The 15,498-nt window shown below is 49.8% G+C and overlaps 1 protein-coding gene across 1 annotated transcript; it reads right to left on the reverse strand.

Moving 5' to 3' along the window:
• Positions 1 to 615: 615 nt before the first annotated feature.
• On the reverse strand, positions 616 to 9,238 carry LOC141975001 (alpha-2-macroglobulin-like protein 1). Its single transcript, XM_074935128.1, has 7 exons — positions 8,999 to 9,238; positions 7,536 to 7,729; positions 5,675 to 5,858; positions 4,408 to 4,573; positions 3,035 to 3,087; positions 1,679 to 1,699; positions 616 to 986 (listed from the first exon to the last, which is right to left on the reverse strand). Exons 2-7 carry the CDS (start codon positions 7,598 to 7,600, stop codon positions 717 to 719), a joined length of 759 nt encoding a protein of 252 aa, XP_074791229.1. The 5' UTR covers positions 7,601 to 7,729; positions 8,999 to 9,238; the 3' UTR covers positions 616 to 716.
• Between the last annotated feature and the right edge of the window lie 6,260 nt (positions 9,239 to 15,498).

Raw genomic sequence — 15,498 nt, forward strand, 5'->3', positions numbered from 1 at the left:
CTAGCACAGGGCTCCCCTCTCTGAGCGAGAGCCACTCTCTAGCTGGATTCATGTAGATCTTCCGCAGGGAAAGACAATGGCTTGCATCTTGCATTGCCCAGTGAATCTCCTGGTATCTGAAGAGGAACCCAATGTTTGCCCCTTCTCCTTTCCCATTTCTTTCCTTTGATGGATTCAGGGGAAGGGGGGGCGGGGCTTGGGGAAGGGGTGTGTGACCACTGATTAGCAGCTCCCTCCCCGCAAAGCAGCCTCCTCACCTGCCACACACATGGAGCGGGAAGGTTTTATCCAATGCGTAAATCTGAGTTGGCCCCTCAAAGAAAACCTCAAATTTTGGCAGCACTAGAAGGAAAAGCCAGAGAGAGCAGGTGAAGAGCAGGCTGCCAGGACATAGCTCAGGGAGGGGTCTCACAAGAGAACAGGGTGTGTGGGTGTATAGTGGGGTGTAGGCCAGGAGTGAATGAACAAGGGGAGGAGTGTATCCTATAGGTCACTGCTGGGATCCCTCAATGAAATGGTGTTGGAGGAATTTCCAGCACTGCTGTCATACTATTCCAGCCCAAGTATTAACTAGGCATCTTGGTGAAGTGACATTTCAACTTGTCCTGACTGTGATTCCCGCATCACCCCATCAGGTGCGATCCTCCCCAGGTGTGGACTCCTCCACTGGCATGTGATTAATCTTGGCTCTCAGATGGTATATGATCATTAAGCCACTACTCAGACGAAAATGTTTTGCCGTCACATTTTTTTGGACCATTAGAAACCCAATCGATCGATAGGAGTTTCCTCTCCTCAGATCTCTCCCCTCCACGTTTCATCATACCATACTCCTCAACACTAAAGGTACTGGAAGCTTTTGTGCTGGCCACGTTGATGGTGTAAGTCCCCAGGGAAGGTTCATCAGCTAACTGGAAGAAGAGATCCACAATGCCCTGCCTCGGTCGCACATCCAGCCATTGACCAATCCGGTTACGGTTGGGGTCCTGCTCTCAGAGAGAAAAAAAGGCAGCCACCATTAGCACTGGCCCTACTTGCTTATTTAGAAAGGCTGCGGCCAGAACCGTCTAACAATTCTAGCTGCTTTTGCTCCTTAAGTTCTAAAATGGTCCGAGTTGTCAAACTCAAAGTTTTAAGTCTACTAGCTTCTCTTTCTCGTCAAGGCCTATCCAACCGCAGGTCATAACCCAAAAATCTCTTCAGGTTCCACGTTTCTAGATCCCAGAACCCACAAAGTTATAAAGGTTTTAGTTTCTTTGCCCATTAAGTCCTAAAGAGGCCGAAAATAAAGTTCTGCCTTATTGTTGCCCTCAAATTTTAAAGAGCCTGGACCTTATAGTATATGAAGTTTTAAATGCTGGAGTCTTCAAAGCTTCAGAACTCTATTCCATAGTATAGCTTAAAAGGAGACTATAAAGGGTCCTGACTTCTAGAACCTCCCCCTTTATCTAGGAATGAAATTCATGAATCAACATAGGTTGCTTGAAGCTCTAGAACCTGCCCATTCATAAAAGATTGATCATGAGGTTTTGGGATGTCTGCTGTGAAAAGTGACTGGACAAAACACACACACACAACCCTGTCCAAAGGGAATATCTTTAACATAATGCTCAAATTATCTCTGTATGTATCCTGGAGCATCCATCACCATAGCATCTAGGTGTAATGAGATACCCACCTGGAGTTCTATCACAGAGTACTGAAAAATAAACAGACAGCAGTATTAGAAAATGTAATGACCCAGCAGACAGATATGTAAAAAATGCCATTGTCACCTAGCTAGTTACATATGCTGCAGCAGCACTGCCACCCCCAAAAGTTAAAAAATTAGTCCAGCCCTCCCCCCCAAAAATCACGAGATCAACTTTAAAATTCATGAGATATTAAAAAATAATAATAAATGTTGGGTTCTTTTTCTTTGGCTTCTGGTTTCTGAGCCTTTGGTGTGCACATGCTTCACATTTTCAAGCTTTTCCCTGCAACGAGGAGGGCTAGAAACTTACTTTTTTAAAACAAAATGAAAGCTGATGTTCTCCTACAATATCATTCCAGCAACTGAGGCTTTGAGAGAAGCACTCAGAGACCACGAGACTCACAATAAAATCATGAGTGTTGGCAACACAGCATCAGTAACGGGAGAGAACACCTGGCTCTGAAATCACTGGCTTCACAGGGAAGGGTTATAGTGGGTCTTTACTCTTCCAGCCACTAGTGAAGGGAAGCAGTTACAGGATTAAAAACACAGGAGCAGGTGCGAATTACTGGTTTTGGATCCGATTTCTCACTGCCTTGCGCCATCATTTACACCTGTGCAAAATGCGTATTCATGTGGAAATGACTACAAAGGATGCAAAGGACTACACAATGTGCAAGGCACAGGAGATTCAGGCTCTATCTGTATGTATGAGTGAGCATGTGATAGCAGCCTTGAGTGGGTGGCTCAAAAAGCAAATTTACTCCTCTTCGGATCTGTGTTTGTACAGAACCTAGCACAATGGGATCCTGCCCCATGACAGTAATACAAATAAATATTAGTAATGTCGTTAGCAGAAACAGAAGGAACTCTCCTTGAGTTCAGGTAATAGAAGCCAGAGCTGCAAGGCAAGAGTTCTAGTCCCAGCTTGCTGTGCATGTGATTTGTGGCTGTAGTCTGCAGATGCTTACACAGGCTGGCATGTCCTCTTTGGTAGGGGATTGCGGTGCAGATCTCTGGACTATCCCTCAACCAGCCAGAAAAGGAAGCTGGGATACACTTAATAGAGAATTGGTATTTTTGAGCCACCTGCTGGGGAGTGGCCATGTGGTGATTCAGACAGCATTAGGCCTCAGCATTAGCAATAGGACACCAGCTCCCATCCAATTTTAATAACAGTTTAGCAACTGTTACCTTGAGTGGTAGGGCCTCTTAGACCTTGTCTACATTCATGGGGAAAGAGGCAGACATGACTTGGAATTGCCAGGGACCAGGTGACTGGAGGGGGGTGAGGGATGTGGAGTCAGGAAACTTCCCTTTGTCCACTTGAATATGCCTTACCTTGCTGTTAAGGGGAACAAACTTCTCATTCAGAGTCAAAATCCGAAACTTCACTGAGGGGAGAAAAGAATATTGAAAGAAAAGTTATGAAGATGGAACACATTCAGAAAATGGACTTCAGTCCTGCCCTGCAGCCCTCCTGCTATTCCAGTGCTGGGCTCCCCACCCAGCCCTGCCAATGCCCCTCAGTCCTGCCCTGCAGCCCCCCTGCTATTCCAGTGCTGGAATCCCCACCCAGCCCTGCCAATGCCCCTCAGTCCTGCCCTGCAGCCCCCCTGCTATTCCAGTGCTGGATTTCCCACCCAGCCTGCCAATGCCCCTTAGTCCTGCCCTGCAGCCCCCCCTGCTATTCCAGTGCTGGGCTCCCCACACAGCCCTGCCAATGCCCCTCAGTCCTGCCTTGCAGCCCCCCTGCTATTCCAGCCCTGGGCTCCCCACACAGCCCTGCCAATGCCCCTCAGTCCTGCCCTGCAGCCCCCCTTCTATTCCAGTGCTGGGCTCCCCACCCAGCCCTGCCAATGCCCCTCAGTCCTGCCCTGCAGCCCCCCTGCTATTCCAGTGCTGGATTCCCCACCCAGCCCTGCCAATGCCCCTCAGTCCTGTCTTGCAGCCCCCCTGCTATTCCAGCCCTGGGCTCCCCACCCAGCCCTGCCAGACCCCGGAAATTCTACCATTTGAACCCCACACCCAGCATTTTTGTCCCACTTCCTCTGACAGGTTGCGAGGCTTATGGGTCGCAGGCTGTTTCTGTTATATTTTCTCCTCAGTGAAGCCTATAAACAGCTATGAGCTAAGCTCATGTGGAGGCCTCCAAGCTCCTCCGTTTGAGAGGTGAATAAGACTGGGTTTTCCCCAATCCTTAGGCCCTTGCATGTCCTCATCTCCCAGTTAATTCCTGCCTAGACCTTAGTGTTCCCCATCGCTTACTGTATGTATCTCCAGACTTTGTTCCCTCACCCCCAGGCACTAGTGTGTTCCCTGGTGGTCCTGAGGCCCTGCACTGTGTCCTCCATCCTTGTGTGCCTGTCTCCCCACACTGTATGTCCTCCAGTGTGGTCTGTCCTCCCTCCCACCCATGTGCTCCTATCACATGCATGAGCCCACCAAAAATCCCCCAGCCCCCACTGCCAATCACAGGGGCTGACCACACAACTGATGCTTTGTGGCCAGAGTCCCCAGCAGAGGGTGGAGCAGCTCAGGCATGGATTGAGGAAGGACCAGCAAGCTCAAGCCTCCTGCCCACCTGCTCCCCACCATTGCTTCTTCCAGCAAGCAATACGTACAGCAGCTGCCTCAGGCCTGTGGGGACAAATGCGGGGCAGCCCTGACCAAGCCTGGAGAGCTGGCAGATGAGATACGCTCACAGCTCTCACCTTTCTGCCCTGGCGTGTAAATGGGTTTGTCCGTCTGGACAAAGGTGCTGCTGTCACCCCTGCGGATCAGGACCTTCTTCTCCTCCTTTACATTGAAGTAGCGGCCATTGGAGATGGTCAGCTGGACGGTGCAAACCTCCTCCCGGCCCCCAGCTGGAGATGGGACCTGCACACGGAGAGAGGGAGCCATCGTTTGCTCGCTGGGGAGAACTGGGGGATGGGAAAGGAGCGCAGCGCATTCTCCCCTGTCCCAATGGCATCAAAGCAGACACTCTTCTCCCCTGCTCCCTGGCATCTTGAGTCCAACTAATTCCCTCCCTGCCGGGAAGGACACCTGCAACCGATGCAATCTGTTCTCTCAGTGGCCAGGCAGCTCCGTCTGCTGGAACAATGAATGGTGCCTTTGTTCTGCTCTTGGGTTTGGGCTGTGGAGCCCTGGCAGGTATGTGAACAGCAGAGATGTTAGCAAGAGGGTGGAAGGTGTTTGCCCTAGTGCAGGAGCAGCCTGTATGGTGGCCTGTGCACTGCCTGGTCTCACGAGTGTAATGAGTTGGGCGGGGCTCACTCCAATCCTTAGCAGGGCATCACAAATCAGCACTAACTGGTGCCCCTCACTGGCCATCTCTGTGTGGAGGTCAGTGACTGAATGGCTCATGGGGGCTGAAATCCCCCCTCACTCGTAGAGATGGTTTAGGACAGAGGCACATGGGTGGTGTACATGATATGTAGGAAGCACCATGCTGTGCCTACTCAGGGATAACCAGAGGACACCACTCCCCAGGGCTGCTGATTCAGCACCTTTTGAGGCCAATAAATTCCCATCAAGGGAGAAATCAGGGAGAGACAAGAACATAAGGCAAGACATTTGGAGAGGGAAATGAAGAAACACAGTGGGGAAAAGCCAAGATGGCCAGAGCTTCCCTAACAGGCAGCATGCCAGGGGAATGCTGCTGTTTCCAGGTCATGTATCTGGTACTTAGGGCAGCATGTCAGACACATTTTACCTCACCAGACAGGAGCTTTACGATGAAGCCACGCAGATAAATGCAGAAAAAGAGAAGAGACTATGCAGGCTGCCATTTACCTGGCTTTTTTCTGCCTCACTTTCCCTCCTCCTCCTTTCTCACCCTCCCGCATCAGTCTCATTTTTCTCATTCTCTATATCTTTTCCTTTCTCTCTCTCTGGTGAGCGAACCTATGATGTGACACAGCAGCCTGGGAGCCGTCAGCAATGGGAGCCTGGCTCGTCCCTGGGAGAGCTGCTCACCCAAAACTTGGAGCATTCCAAGATCCTGCTGTTCCGGATGACCCTTCGGAAGAGGACAAGGCTCCTGGACACATGCACAAGAGTCAAGGCCACTCGAATGGGCTTCTCCACCCCTCTCAGGTCCAAGCACACTCTCTGGACAGATGGGAAGGTCAGTTCCGCTGGGATGACAATCAGGTATCTCCTGCAGGGGGCACAAAGAACAGAAGAACAATGCAGTTTATATTAGGAGGCTCACCCTCATGGGAACAAATGGGACTAATGCTATAGAATCCATGTGACAACTTTTATAGGGATGGGGGAATAGGGCTGACAAAATCTATCAGATTGGCTGGGAGAGAGTGTAACAATGTCTATAGGATCAGGGAGTGGATTTGACAAATTCTGTAGGATCGTGAGGGGAACATGTGATAAATTCAATAATTTCAATGGGGAGCAAAAGCTGCCAATGGAAAGGAAACAGGATCTCGCCCTGATCGCTGCACCCACAGGTGCTGTTTTTATGAATTTCCGGGGGGTACTCAACCCCTATTCTGCCCCAGGCCCTGCTCCCACTCCACCACTTCCCCTAAGCTCCCAACCCCGCCCCGTCTCTTCCCAGCCGCCCCTGCCCTGATCCACCCCCAAGTGTGCCCCACCCTCACTCCTTCCCCTCCCCCCAGTGCTTCCTGAATGCGGATGAACAGCTGATCCACAGCAGGCAGGAGTGCTGGGAGGGAGGGGGAGGTGCTGATCACCAGCTCTCTCCAGACTCCCAGGCTATGTGTTAACCACAAACCCACAGGCTGAAGTCCTGTGTTTATCCCTCAGGAAAGGCAGCTCCACCACCCTGGGACTTGATTCTGCCCTGGGGGCAGAGGGGAGTCTCCAGGCCCCATGCAGTCCATGGCCTCTCTGCTGAGACTGCCACCCAGGGCACCAATCAGTGCCAGCGGTATTGCTGGGTTTACAATGCAGATATCTCCCCTGCTCTGAGCAAGACTGAGAGCCACCAGTGCATGTCACACAGGGGCTACTGCTGTATCTCTTTGGGGCACAGTACAGTAGCACAGGTGAGGGGCCTGCATAGCTCTCCTGGCATACAGAAAAATCACCTCCACCTGGAACAAGGGAACCATCGCCAGTGGGGCCCCTCTCCCTGGTGGACTCCTAGAAATCAGAGCTGGGGACAGCCCTGCCGGGCTTGACTGCAATGTTCAGGTCTGCATCTAGATCCAAACCAGCCAAAGTTCAGGGGACACTTAGACCTGGGGCCTTGGCTCTGCCCTTATAGAGATAAGGACCAGCTGTGTACTTCCAATCCAAACCAGTCCCAAAGCTCTGGGTCATTCCAATCTCAGGTCTGATTAGGACCCATCTCTAACATCTGGACTATTCTCCCAGGAGCCAGCTCGGGATTGTTCGGTCTATTCTGCAGGGCTTTGTCCAGTCCTAGTTCCCAATGTCCCAAGTTGCAATGAAGCTCCCATCCCTTCCTTGGAGAGATTCTTTCACAGTCTCACAGGCCCTGCTCTTGGGAAGTAAGTATCTTCTGGTCATCCAGACCCAAATCCTCCATCCCCCTTCCTTTGTTCAATGTCATCCCCTTTACTCCTTGGTCCTCCCCCCTCAAGCTGCCAACCCCTCATTCCTTGGTGTTGCAACTTACCATATACCCAGATGATCACCACATTTCTCAGATATATTTTAGTGGGACTTTCTCAGGTTGGTAGGATTTGGTCCTATAAGATGGGGCTTGTAGGATTTTGCAAACCACCCCCAAGTCTGACAGACATGGTTGCTGCCTCCCTCCTGTGACATCCTGGTCCCATTGAACCCCTCAATGTTACCTCTACTGATCAAGTATTTCAACATCTCTTACGGTTGTGCCACTGTCATCATGGTGTAGAACACGCAGCTAAGGATGATGGGAGCCCACATCTTCATGGGAGACCCGTGGGGAGCACAGGGAGGTGGAGTGTCTCAGGATGGAGGCCAGGAGAGAAGGGAGGCTGGTGATGAAGCTTGTTCTCTCACTCGGAGAACTCCAACCCTCCCGTGTTCTGCTGTTTCTCCCTGGGGACGGGCAAGCGGAACAAGAGTCCAAGGATCACCTGTCTCTCACTCGCTCCAGTGTTTATAGTCCCCCAGATCCAGGGGTGTATCATACAGGATGCTCCCCAGCCAATCCAAGCCTTCCTGGACTCTGTCCATTAGTCACTGGCCCCATCTGCTTCCCATGCCCCCCCCCACATCAATTAGTGTCAGTCAGACAAATTGGCTTTTCACCCCGTTGAGCAGCTGCAGACTTCACGTTTGCTAAGCTGACCCCACTCGCTGTTCCGCTTGCAACTTCTGTCCCATTGTTTTGCCTTGAGATGGATCATCATGAGTCCCCTCTTGCATGCACACTTGGCTGGATTTCATAGTGAATGCTTCTGACCATATCACCCTCAAATCCTGTGATCCCATCAGCTCTCACGTGCCTGCTCAGGATTTGTATGGGCGACCAGGTGTTGCAGAAAATGGGCAGCCAAGTCCCTAGGTGCTCCCTGAGTCCTGGAGCAGGGAGTTACCCGTTTTCCCAATTTTGCACCAGTCTAGGGGATGAGACTGGAAGACAGAGCAGAGCCCTCCCTTGCAGATCACCCTATTTTCTAAGGGCACAGTGCAGAGTCCATGAGCTCACCTTTCACCTTGTCTACGGAGTGCTTCTAACACTTCTGCACACATCAGACTTGATTATTGAGCAGGGCTCCATCTCTCTCCCAAGAAACAGGCCTTCAATGGATAAAGTAACTCCTAGCAGAGTTGGGTACAGAATCCTGGGCTCTAATACAACAAAGCTCAGCCATGCTGCCTTTTCCAAAGAAACAGCCAAATCCACCACTTGTGCTTTTCTAGTCTGTCTAGCATCACTACTCAACACTCCCCTCTGAGAGCTACAAACAGAACCCAAGAACCCTGATCCCCAACATTCCCCTGCTGTGTAACAAGGAATCTAACCCACTGGCAAAATGGGTCACACTCTTCTCTAGTGGCTGGTTACCATAGAGGCATCTATCTGGGGACTGAAGCCCAAGTCCTCAAAGGTATTTAGACACCTAACTTCCATTCCATAGATGCCTAAATACGCATGGGGCCTGAATGTTTCAGGACATCACTAATGGCCTTTCAGCTATAAGTCACCAGTTTGAATCCAGCCCAACAACTGACGGGTGTTCCCATGGATGTTTAATGGCCACTTGATGAGATGAGTTTGGCGGGTCTCAGTTCCAGTTCCCACACTGCACACTCAGCACCACGTGGCACTGATTGTCTGACTCAGCAGAGAGACTGACCTACCTGTTACCCGTTGGGCAGACTCTGGCTGTCAGGACTGAGGAGAGCTGGCAGGGTGGTGTGCGTGGGAAGCTTGCCTTGTAGACACACAGAGGGCTTTCTTCGCCAAGGCTGCCCATTTGCTGCCTCCGTCGGTATTTAATCTACATAATTTTTAAATGGAGATTACTACATGCAATTTATGTCCCTGTATGCAAATTAGCTTATTACATACTTTTTCACTCAATAACAGCATCCTGAATTTTTTCCCCATAAGGTGGCAACACTGTTTGGTATCCTTCAGCATGAAAATTTGGTGATAGAGCTGGACCAGGACCAAATTCCCAGCCCAACCACTCCCAAATTTTCGGATGCCAGAAATTCCAACCCCAGCAGTAGGATTTGGGGCCATCTCTACTTTGTGTGTCTGACTTGCCTTCTGAGCAGCTTTCAAAATACTCTTGTTATATAAATTCCTAAGCATCAGGCAAAACTCTTACAGTGTGCAGGGATTAGAATACCTAAGGGTCACAAAATCTTCATCCATAAACTTCTCCACTGGGAAGCTGTTGAATCTCATCTTGTATATTAGCCTAACATGTTTGAAATGTATCACAAAACTATCCCAAGCCACCAACTGAGCTCTTGAGTGAATTAGCCACTGAGAACATTTTTTTTTCTTTTAAATATAGGATAGGGGAGACTGCCACATGACAAAGGAAATTGGCACATTTTTGCCCTGCTGCCGAATTTGGTCATAAAAGCAAGATAGACAGGAGTCAAGTCCTGTCTAGCTGCATATCACTTTGCCCAGCTGAAACTCTGGCTCTGATAACTGAGGAAAAGGAGGGAAAATGCACCTGGATAAACAAAAGAGCAGAAACAGGAGCAGGAACAGAATCTTTCTCCCTGGCACTGACCCAAACTTAAGGTACTATACATGGTCCTCACCCAGCACTGGCAGTTCCTGCCGAACATCCCCAGCTGGCATTTGGGGTGGTTTTTTTGCAACAGATCCACACCAACAGTTTCCATTGGAAAAGCCTGAATCGCTCACAAAGATTCTAGCTACAGTGATACTAGATGCCCTAGAAATATTATGGAGAGAGAGAGAGATGTTCTCAAGAGCTGACCAGATAACGTGCATTCTGAGATCACTACCCATCATGCTGACCAATATTGTCTCATTGTTTCCTTGTGCTCCCCATTGGTCTGTCAGCCTGTACCCATCTGTTGGCAGCACAGAGCATATATTTGAGCAGCTCTGGTTTCATCCATTTGAGGCCAGGGAGAATATATAAATTACAATCCTGCATTGTCACAGACAGAAGCAATGTTAGCTGAGTGGTTTTGCAGAAAAAGCTGTGAAATACTTTTTTAACTGTAAGCAAAAAGCAGAAGAGAATCCCAGAGTGCTGGATTTGCCTCTGCATTGCTCAGAGACTGGCTCTGGGGCTGAGTCAAGAGGGGAGAACACACCTGGGTAAACAAAGAAGCAGGAACAGGATCAGGAAGAGAGCTCTCTCTGGACCTGAGCCAACCTTCTGCCTTTCCCTTCCTGGGCTTTATGGGGCACTTACCCCAGGACTAGCAGCCCCCAACTGTTGTTTATTTGCATGCAGGGTGGAATCCTGGGCTTAGTGGCTTGTGTCTGAAAGACTAGGAAGATTTTCAATAGTTGCTCCAACAGTGTATCCTGCCAATGGATCTTTCCACTACATTACAAACAGCAAAGCTAAAACTTACCTCTGACTACAGGATTTAGCAATCCCTCTTCATTTGCTTCATGATGGGGAAAGTAGGAACTGGAATTTGACTCAAACTTTCCACCCAAAACTGGATTTTAACGCAGAACTGAAATCCTAACCCGAAACTCCAGCCCAGGACCTTTAGCTCAAAACTAGACCTTGGTGCCCCAGATTTTTAATCCAAGACTGGACCCCAGAACTTTCAACACAAAATTCAAATCCCAACTCTGAGCCTTTGAACCAACCCTCCAATCCAAAACCTGATCCCGGACTTCACACCCTTTCAACCAGCACTCATGTTTGGGGGCAGGTGGTTGGGGAAAGGGAAACAGAGAAGCTCTGAGGTGCAGGGACTGTGTCTTCACAGCCAGCACAGTGGGCCCCCAATCCTGACTGGGTCTGTGGATGTTACTGCAATACACATAATTGGCTGAGAGAAGGGAAGCCCAACACTCAACTCAGTGGCATTTCTCAGTCTGTCTGTAACCTGATTTCCACTAAAATCACCCTTTAGCCACTCTGGATACAGGGGTGAGCAGTGACTGCAGGGTTAGGATTCTGGAAGAGGGTTAGGCTAGTGTTAGTAGGCTGCTGCATGGCTTGTTCATTCTGTCATAAAAAACAAAGTGTCCCTTACACCCCACCGCCCCATGTGCAAGTGCCCCAGCCAGCCCATGTCACCGTTCCTGACAGATCAGTCATCCCTTATTCCACCCCTCCAATCTACCCCACCCACCCAAATAACAAAATTTAAAAAGGAAGTGAAAAGAGACGGTTACTGCCCTGGACTGTAGCTGTTGTTCTTTGAGATGTGGGTACAGACATGTGTATCACTCAGGTGTGTGCATGCACCAAAGCCAGAAAATTTTGGTGGGCAGTACTTTGCTCGTGCCCTGTGGCCCTTAGCCCCTCTCCGGGCTATTGAAAGACAGCGCCGCTGTGACTGAACATCAAGAGTAGAGACTCTGATGCAGAGGGTGGGTTATGGAATGCACGTCTGCACCCACATCTTAAAGGACAACAGTTACAATACAAGGAAGTGTGACCCTAAGAGCAACCCAGTGCCAGATGGCAAGGGACTCCCTGGGTAGGTACCAGTGAGTTTCAGCTGGCCTGACAAGCCCAGCGTACCCCCACTCACTCTTGTCATAATCTGTGTCTAAAATGAGTTATGTAAGGTGCCATATGTGAACTGGTGACACACTGGTGATTATCATTGTGAAATGTCTGTATTACTACTATATGACACATTATGGATACTCAGTGTTACGCGTTAAAGTCAGTGAACAAACAAAAGGAGAGAAACTGGTTTTCTCCCAGACTAGAGGGAAGGCAGCTATCTACCTGCCTCCCATGTAAATTAAGCATGGTGGAATCAAAACAACGGAAGCCTCATTTGCATAGAAATCAGCAGTGGGATGGAAAGGCCACAGGAGGAGAAGCACATCATGACGTCACCCTGCCTCTCGCAAGAGCTACAGTGAACTTTGAGAGATAAAAGCAGAGACAGAAAGCCATCTTGGCATCTTTCACCTAAGATGACAAAGGAATTGAGCACCCAAGGGAGTGGTCAGCCATTTTGCTGGGAGGAAGTGTGGTAAGAATCTAATCTTGAAGCAAAACTGTAATTTTGTTAAGTCTTAGTCCCAATGCACAGGGGCCCACTCATCACAAGGGCACCACCTCCTGGCTGTACAGGGGATTAGCTCTGCCCAGTTCTGACCCCACCCCTTCCATTGTTTGCTCTTCTGGGATTTAGTGTTGCTAACTGTCTAATCACACAAACCCAAACACCATTGCCCCGCCCCTTCCCCAAGGCCCCACCCCTTCTCTGAGGCCCCGCCCTGCTCACTCAATCCCCCCTCCCTCCATCACTCGTTCTCCCCCACCCTCACTCACTTTCATCAGGCTGGGGCAGGGGGTAGGGGTGGGGAGGTGACAGATGCGGGCTCTGGCCATGCAGCACTTATCTCAGGTGGCTCCCGGGGACAATGGGAGTTGCAGAGTCAGCAAGGTGGAGTGGCCTCCCTCTGATGCTGACATGGAGAATCCACCCCCTAACCCCTGGTGGGCAGTGCCAAGCTGGGCCTGCACCTCACCCCAGAAGCAGAGGGGCAGAACAGGAAGTATAAGAGGCAGGGCCTCCAGCTCAGTTGAGAGGGAATCAGGGAAGAAGTTGGATGCTGCTGACCCCTGAACAAGTGAACGAGCTGTATCAAACCCTACCGCTGGAGGAATACTCTGAGATGCTGCTGGAACTTCCGGCTGCCGAGTACCCTGGGGGCCCGTGAGTGACAAACCCCTGTGAACAGGTAGGGGTAGAAAGTAGCCGAAGGAAACCAGATATTAGTCTGGTTGTGGTTCTGAAGCTATGGTCAGCGTGTTTCGGCAGGATCCATGATGACCCAATGGTAGGATTCTCTGCCATTGGGACCTGGTGGAGTAATGTGGGCCAGGTCCCCCTACCCCCTGTTGCCAACCCCACCCCTGGGGTGGCAGCCTCCCCACCTTACGCTGGATGGCCTGCATTTTCCTGCTTCTGCTCTGCTCCACCCAGAGGGCTTGAACCTGACTGTTTGTTGTCTGCCCAGCCAGGGACCTGGGCCACAGCCTGCTTTTGCTCTGCCCCGCCCTGAGGACTGAGCCTGACCATGCTAATTCTTTGTTGATCAGCTCTCAGCTGTTAGGAGGCATAGCAAGATGGAGTGGCTCCCTTCTGATGCTGACAGGAAGGAACGACTCCAAGCCACTACTGTCACTATATGTGTTTCCCCTTCCAGGCATATCCAGGTCTCTCCGGATTGACTGTCCACTTGCCTTTCCAGGCCATTCTCTAATTCAAGACTATGCCACTTTCCTCAGTGGTGGCTAGGAGAACCCAGGCCCGCCCACTACTCCGAGTTCCAGCACAGGGACCCTCTGTTCAGCAACCACAATCTGCTTACTCCTAGACCCCGTTGCTCTTTCCCTATGCTCCAGCCTACTTTTCTCCTCTACGTCCCTCCCCAGGTTACCAGTCAGGCACCCTCTGCTCCCTGTGGCTATTTCACCCTTTTTTTCAGGTTCTTGCCAGAGTCTTTATTGCAAACACACCTCCTGTCTCCCAGGCAGTGATTGCAGATTACTTCCTCTGCAGCCCTTTTCTGCTGCCAACTTCCTGGCTTTATACCAACCCTGCCTGTTCCTTCTCAGGTGAGCTCCGTTTTCAATCAACCATTCAATCCCTAGCTCTCCAGTAGGTGAGCCTATCCAGTTAATTAACCTAATTTAACCTGCTCTGCCTTGTGTGGGGGGAACACCCCACCACACACTAGAAACGTTTTTCACTTTTATTTGCTTGTAACTGTTTCTGTCTTTATCCCTTATACGTGAACTCTCTTAAAACCTTCCTTTTTGGTTAAACTTGTTTTACTTTTATTTTAAATCCACCTAGTGCTGTGTTTGACTTGAAGTAATTATTAACACTAGCTAAAGCAACAAACTGCTCTGCTTTTGTCTCTTTATAGGAGCAACAGACCTTATTACTCCTCTGAATGTTCTAGACATTTCAGGGCAGATGGCGTTGGGAACGTTTGGGCCTGGGAGCGTGCTGGGATCACTTGGCTAGTAGTAACGAAGGATGGTGGATACCAGAGTGTGACTTTGGTGTAAAAAGTAGGCTGTGGGAGTCAGAGTTGCTGAATCAGAGCTGTGCAAGAAAGAGACACCCCGTGCATGCTTGTCTGCTAGTGGGGAGTGTCCATACAAGGAGCTACAACAGCAGAACATTTTAAAGCACTCAGGGTTACAGGACAAGCAGGGACACAACCTCTCACTGGTCTGAATTGCATCCCAGAATATGACAGTAAGTAACCATCTTTTCTTCTTCGAATGGTTACAAATCTGTTTTCCATTCAGATGACTGACAAACGGTATCAGAAGGAGGTGGGACTAGAGCAACTGCAAGACTGCCTTCCCAAAATTCGCATCTGAGCTGGACACAGATGTAATAGCAGAGTTTTGGGTAAAAGTATGTGGGGAAAACCAAGCAGCAGCCTTGCAAATGTCCACTGTCGTACTCTATTAAGGGCTTGATCCTGTGAGGGACTAAGGGCTTTGCTGTTGGGTGCAAGAGACAGGCAAAGTCACCACAGGCAATGGGCCTCGGACTCCAGGAAATACCATCACGTCATCAGGATCATCACTGAGCCCAGCTGCGTGGTCTCATTCTACTATTTTATAGCTTCTCAATACCTGAGCTCTGATTGACTCAGTTCTCAAATTACGACCATTTATGGCTCCGCTTACCATGGAAACTTACCCTCCAGCTCATGGAAGAACACAGATCTGCCCAGTAACTACCAGCACTTGCTTCTGGATGGTTCTGGGCACTTCAGGTAAATGGCTTTGTCTAGTCTCCTTGCATGAGAGATACAAACAGAAATCCAATACTTTCTCATGTCTCTCTCTCTCTCTAAAAAAAAATCAAATACTGCAGTGCAAAAGCATGTGGGTTACATGAGCAGAAGTCTTGGATTGTTAGTTCTTTTGTTTTTCTGGGGGTAGGCATCGGGGGTTATGGAACGAAGGAGAAGGAGCAGAGTGTGCAACCAGAAGGGAATAACCCTGGTGTCAAAGCAGGCCCCTGTGGGCAGAAGAGCCAACATCCTTCAAAGAGCAGCCACTAGTGTTGCTTTTAACACCTGGGAACTGGAGGGAAAAACTGTGATGGCTGCAGGTCATAAAAAAGAACCTATTTGGGAACACTTTCAGGAAATTCCTGTACCTCTGGGCAAA

The sequence above is a fragment of the Natator depressus genome, chromosome 1 (assembly GCF_965152275.1).
Source record: "Natator depressus isolate rNatDep1 chromosome 1, rNatDep2.hap1, whole genome shotgun sequence".
NCBI lineage: Eukaryota > Metazoa > Chordata > Testudines > Cheloniidae > Natator > Natator depressus.

Bases quoted from the DNA above. Each gene is read 5' to 3' on its own strand.
- LOC141975001 (XM_074935128.1), bottom strand. From the start codon at position 7,600: ATGAAGATGTGGGCTCCCATCATCCTTAGCTGCGTGTTCTACACCATG. The intron at 3,088-4,407 runs GTGAGAGCTGTG...TTCTCCCCTCAG, and splicing joins TTACACGCCAGGGCAGAAAG to TGAAGTTTCGGATTTTGACT. The intron at 987-1,678 runs GTGGGTATCTCA...CTCTGAGAGCAG, and splicing joins ACTCTGTGATAGAACTCCAG to GACCCCAACCGTAACCGGAT.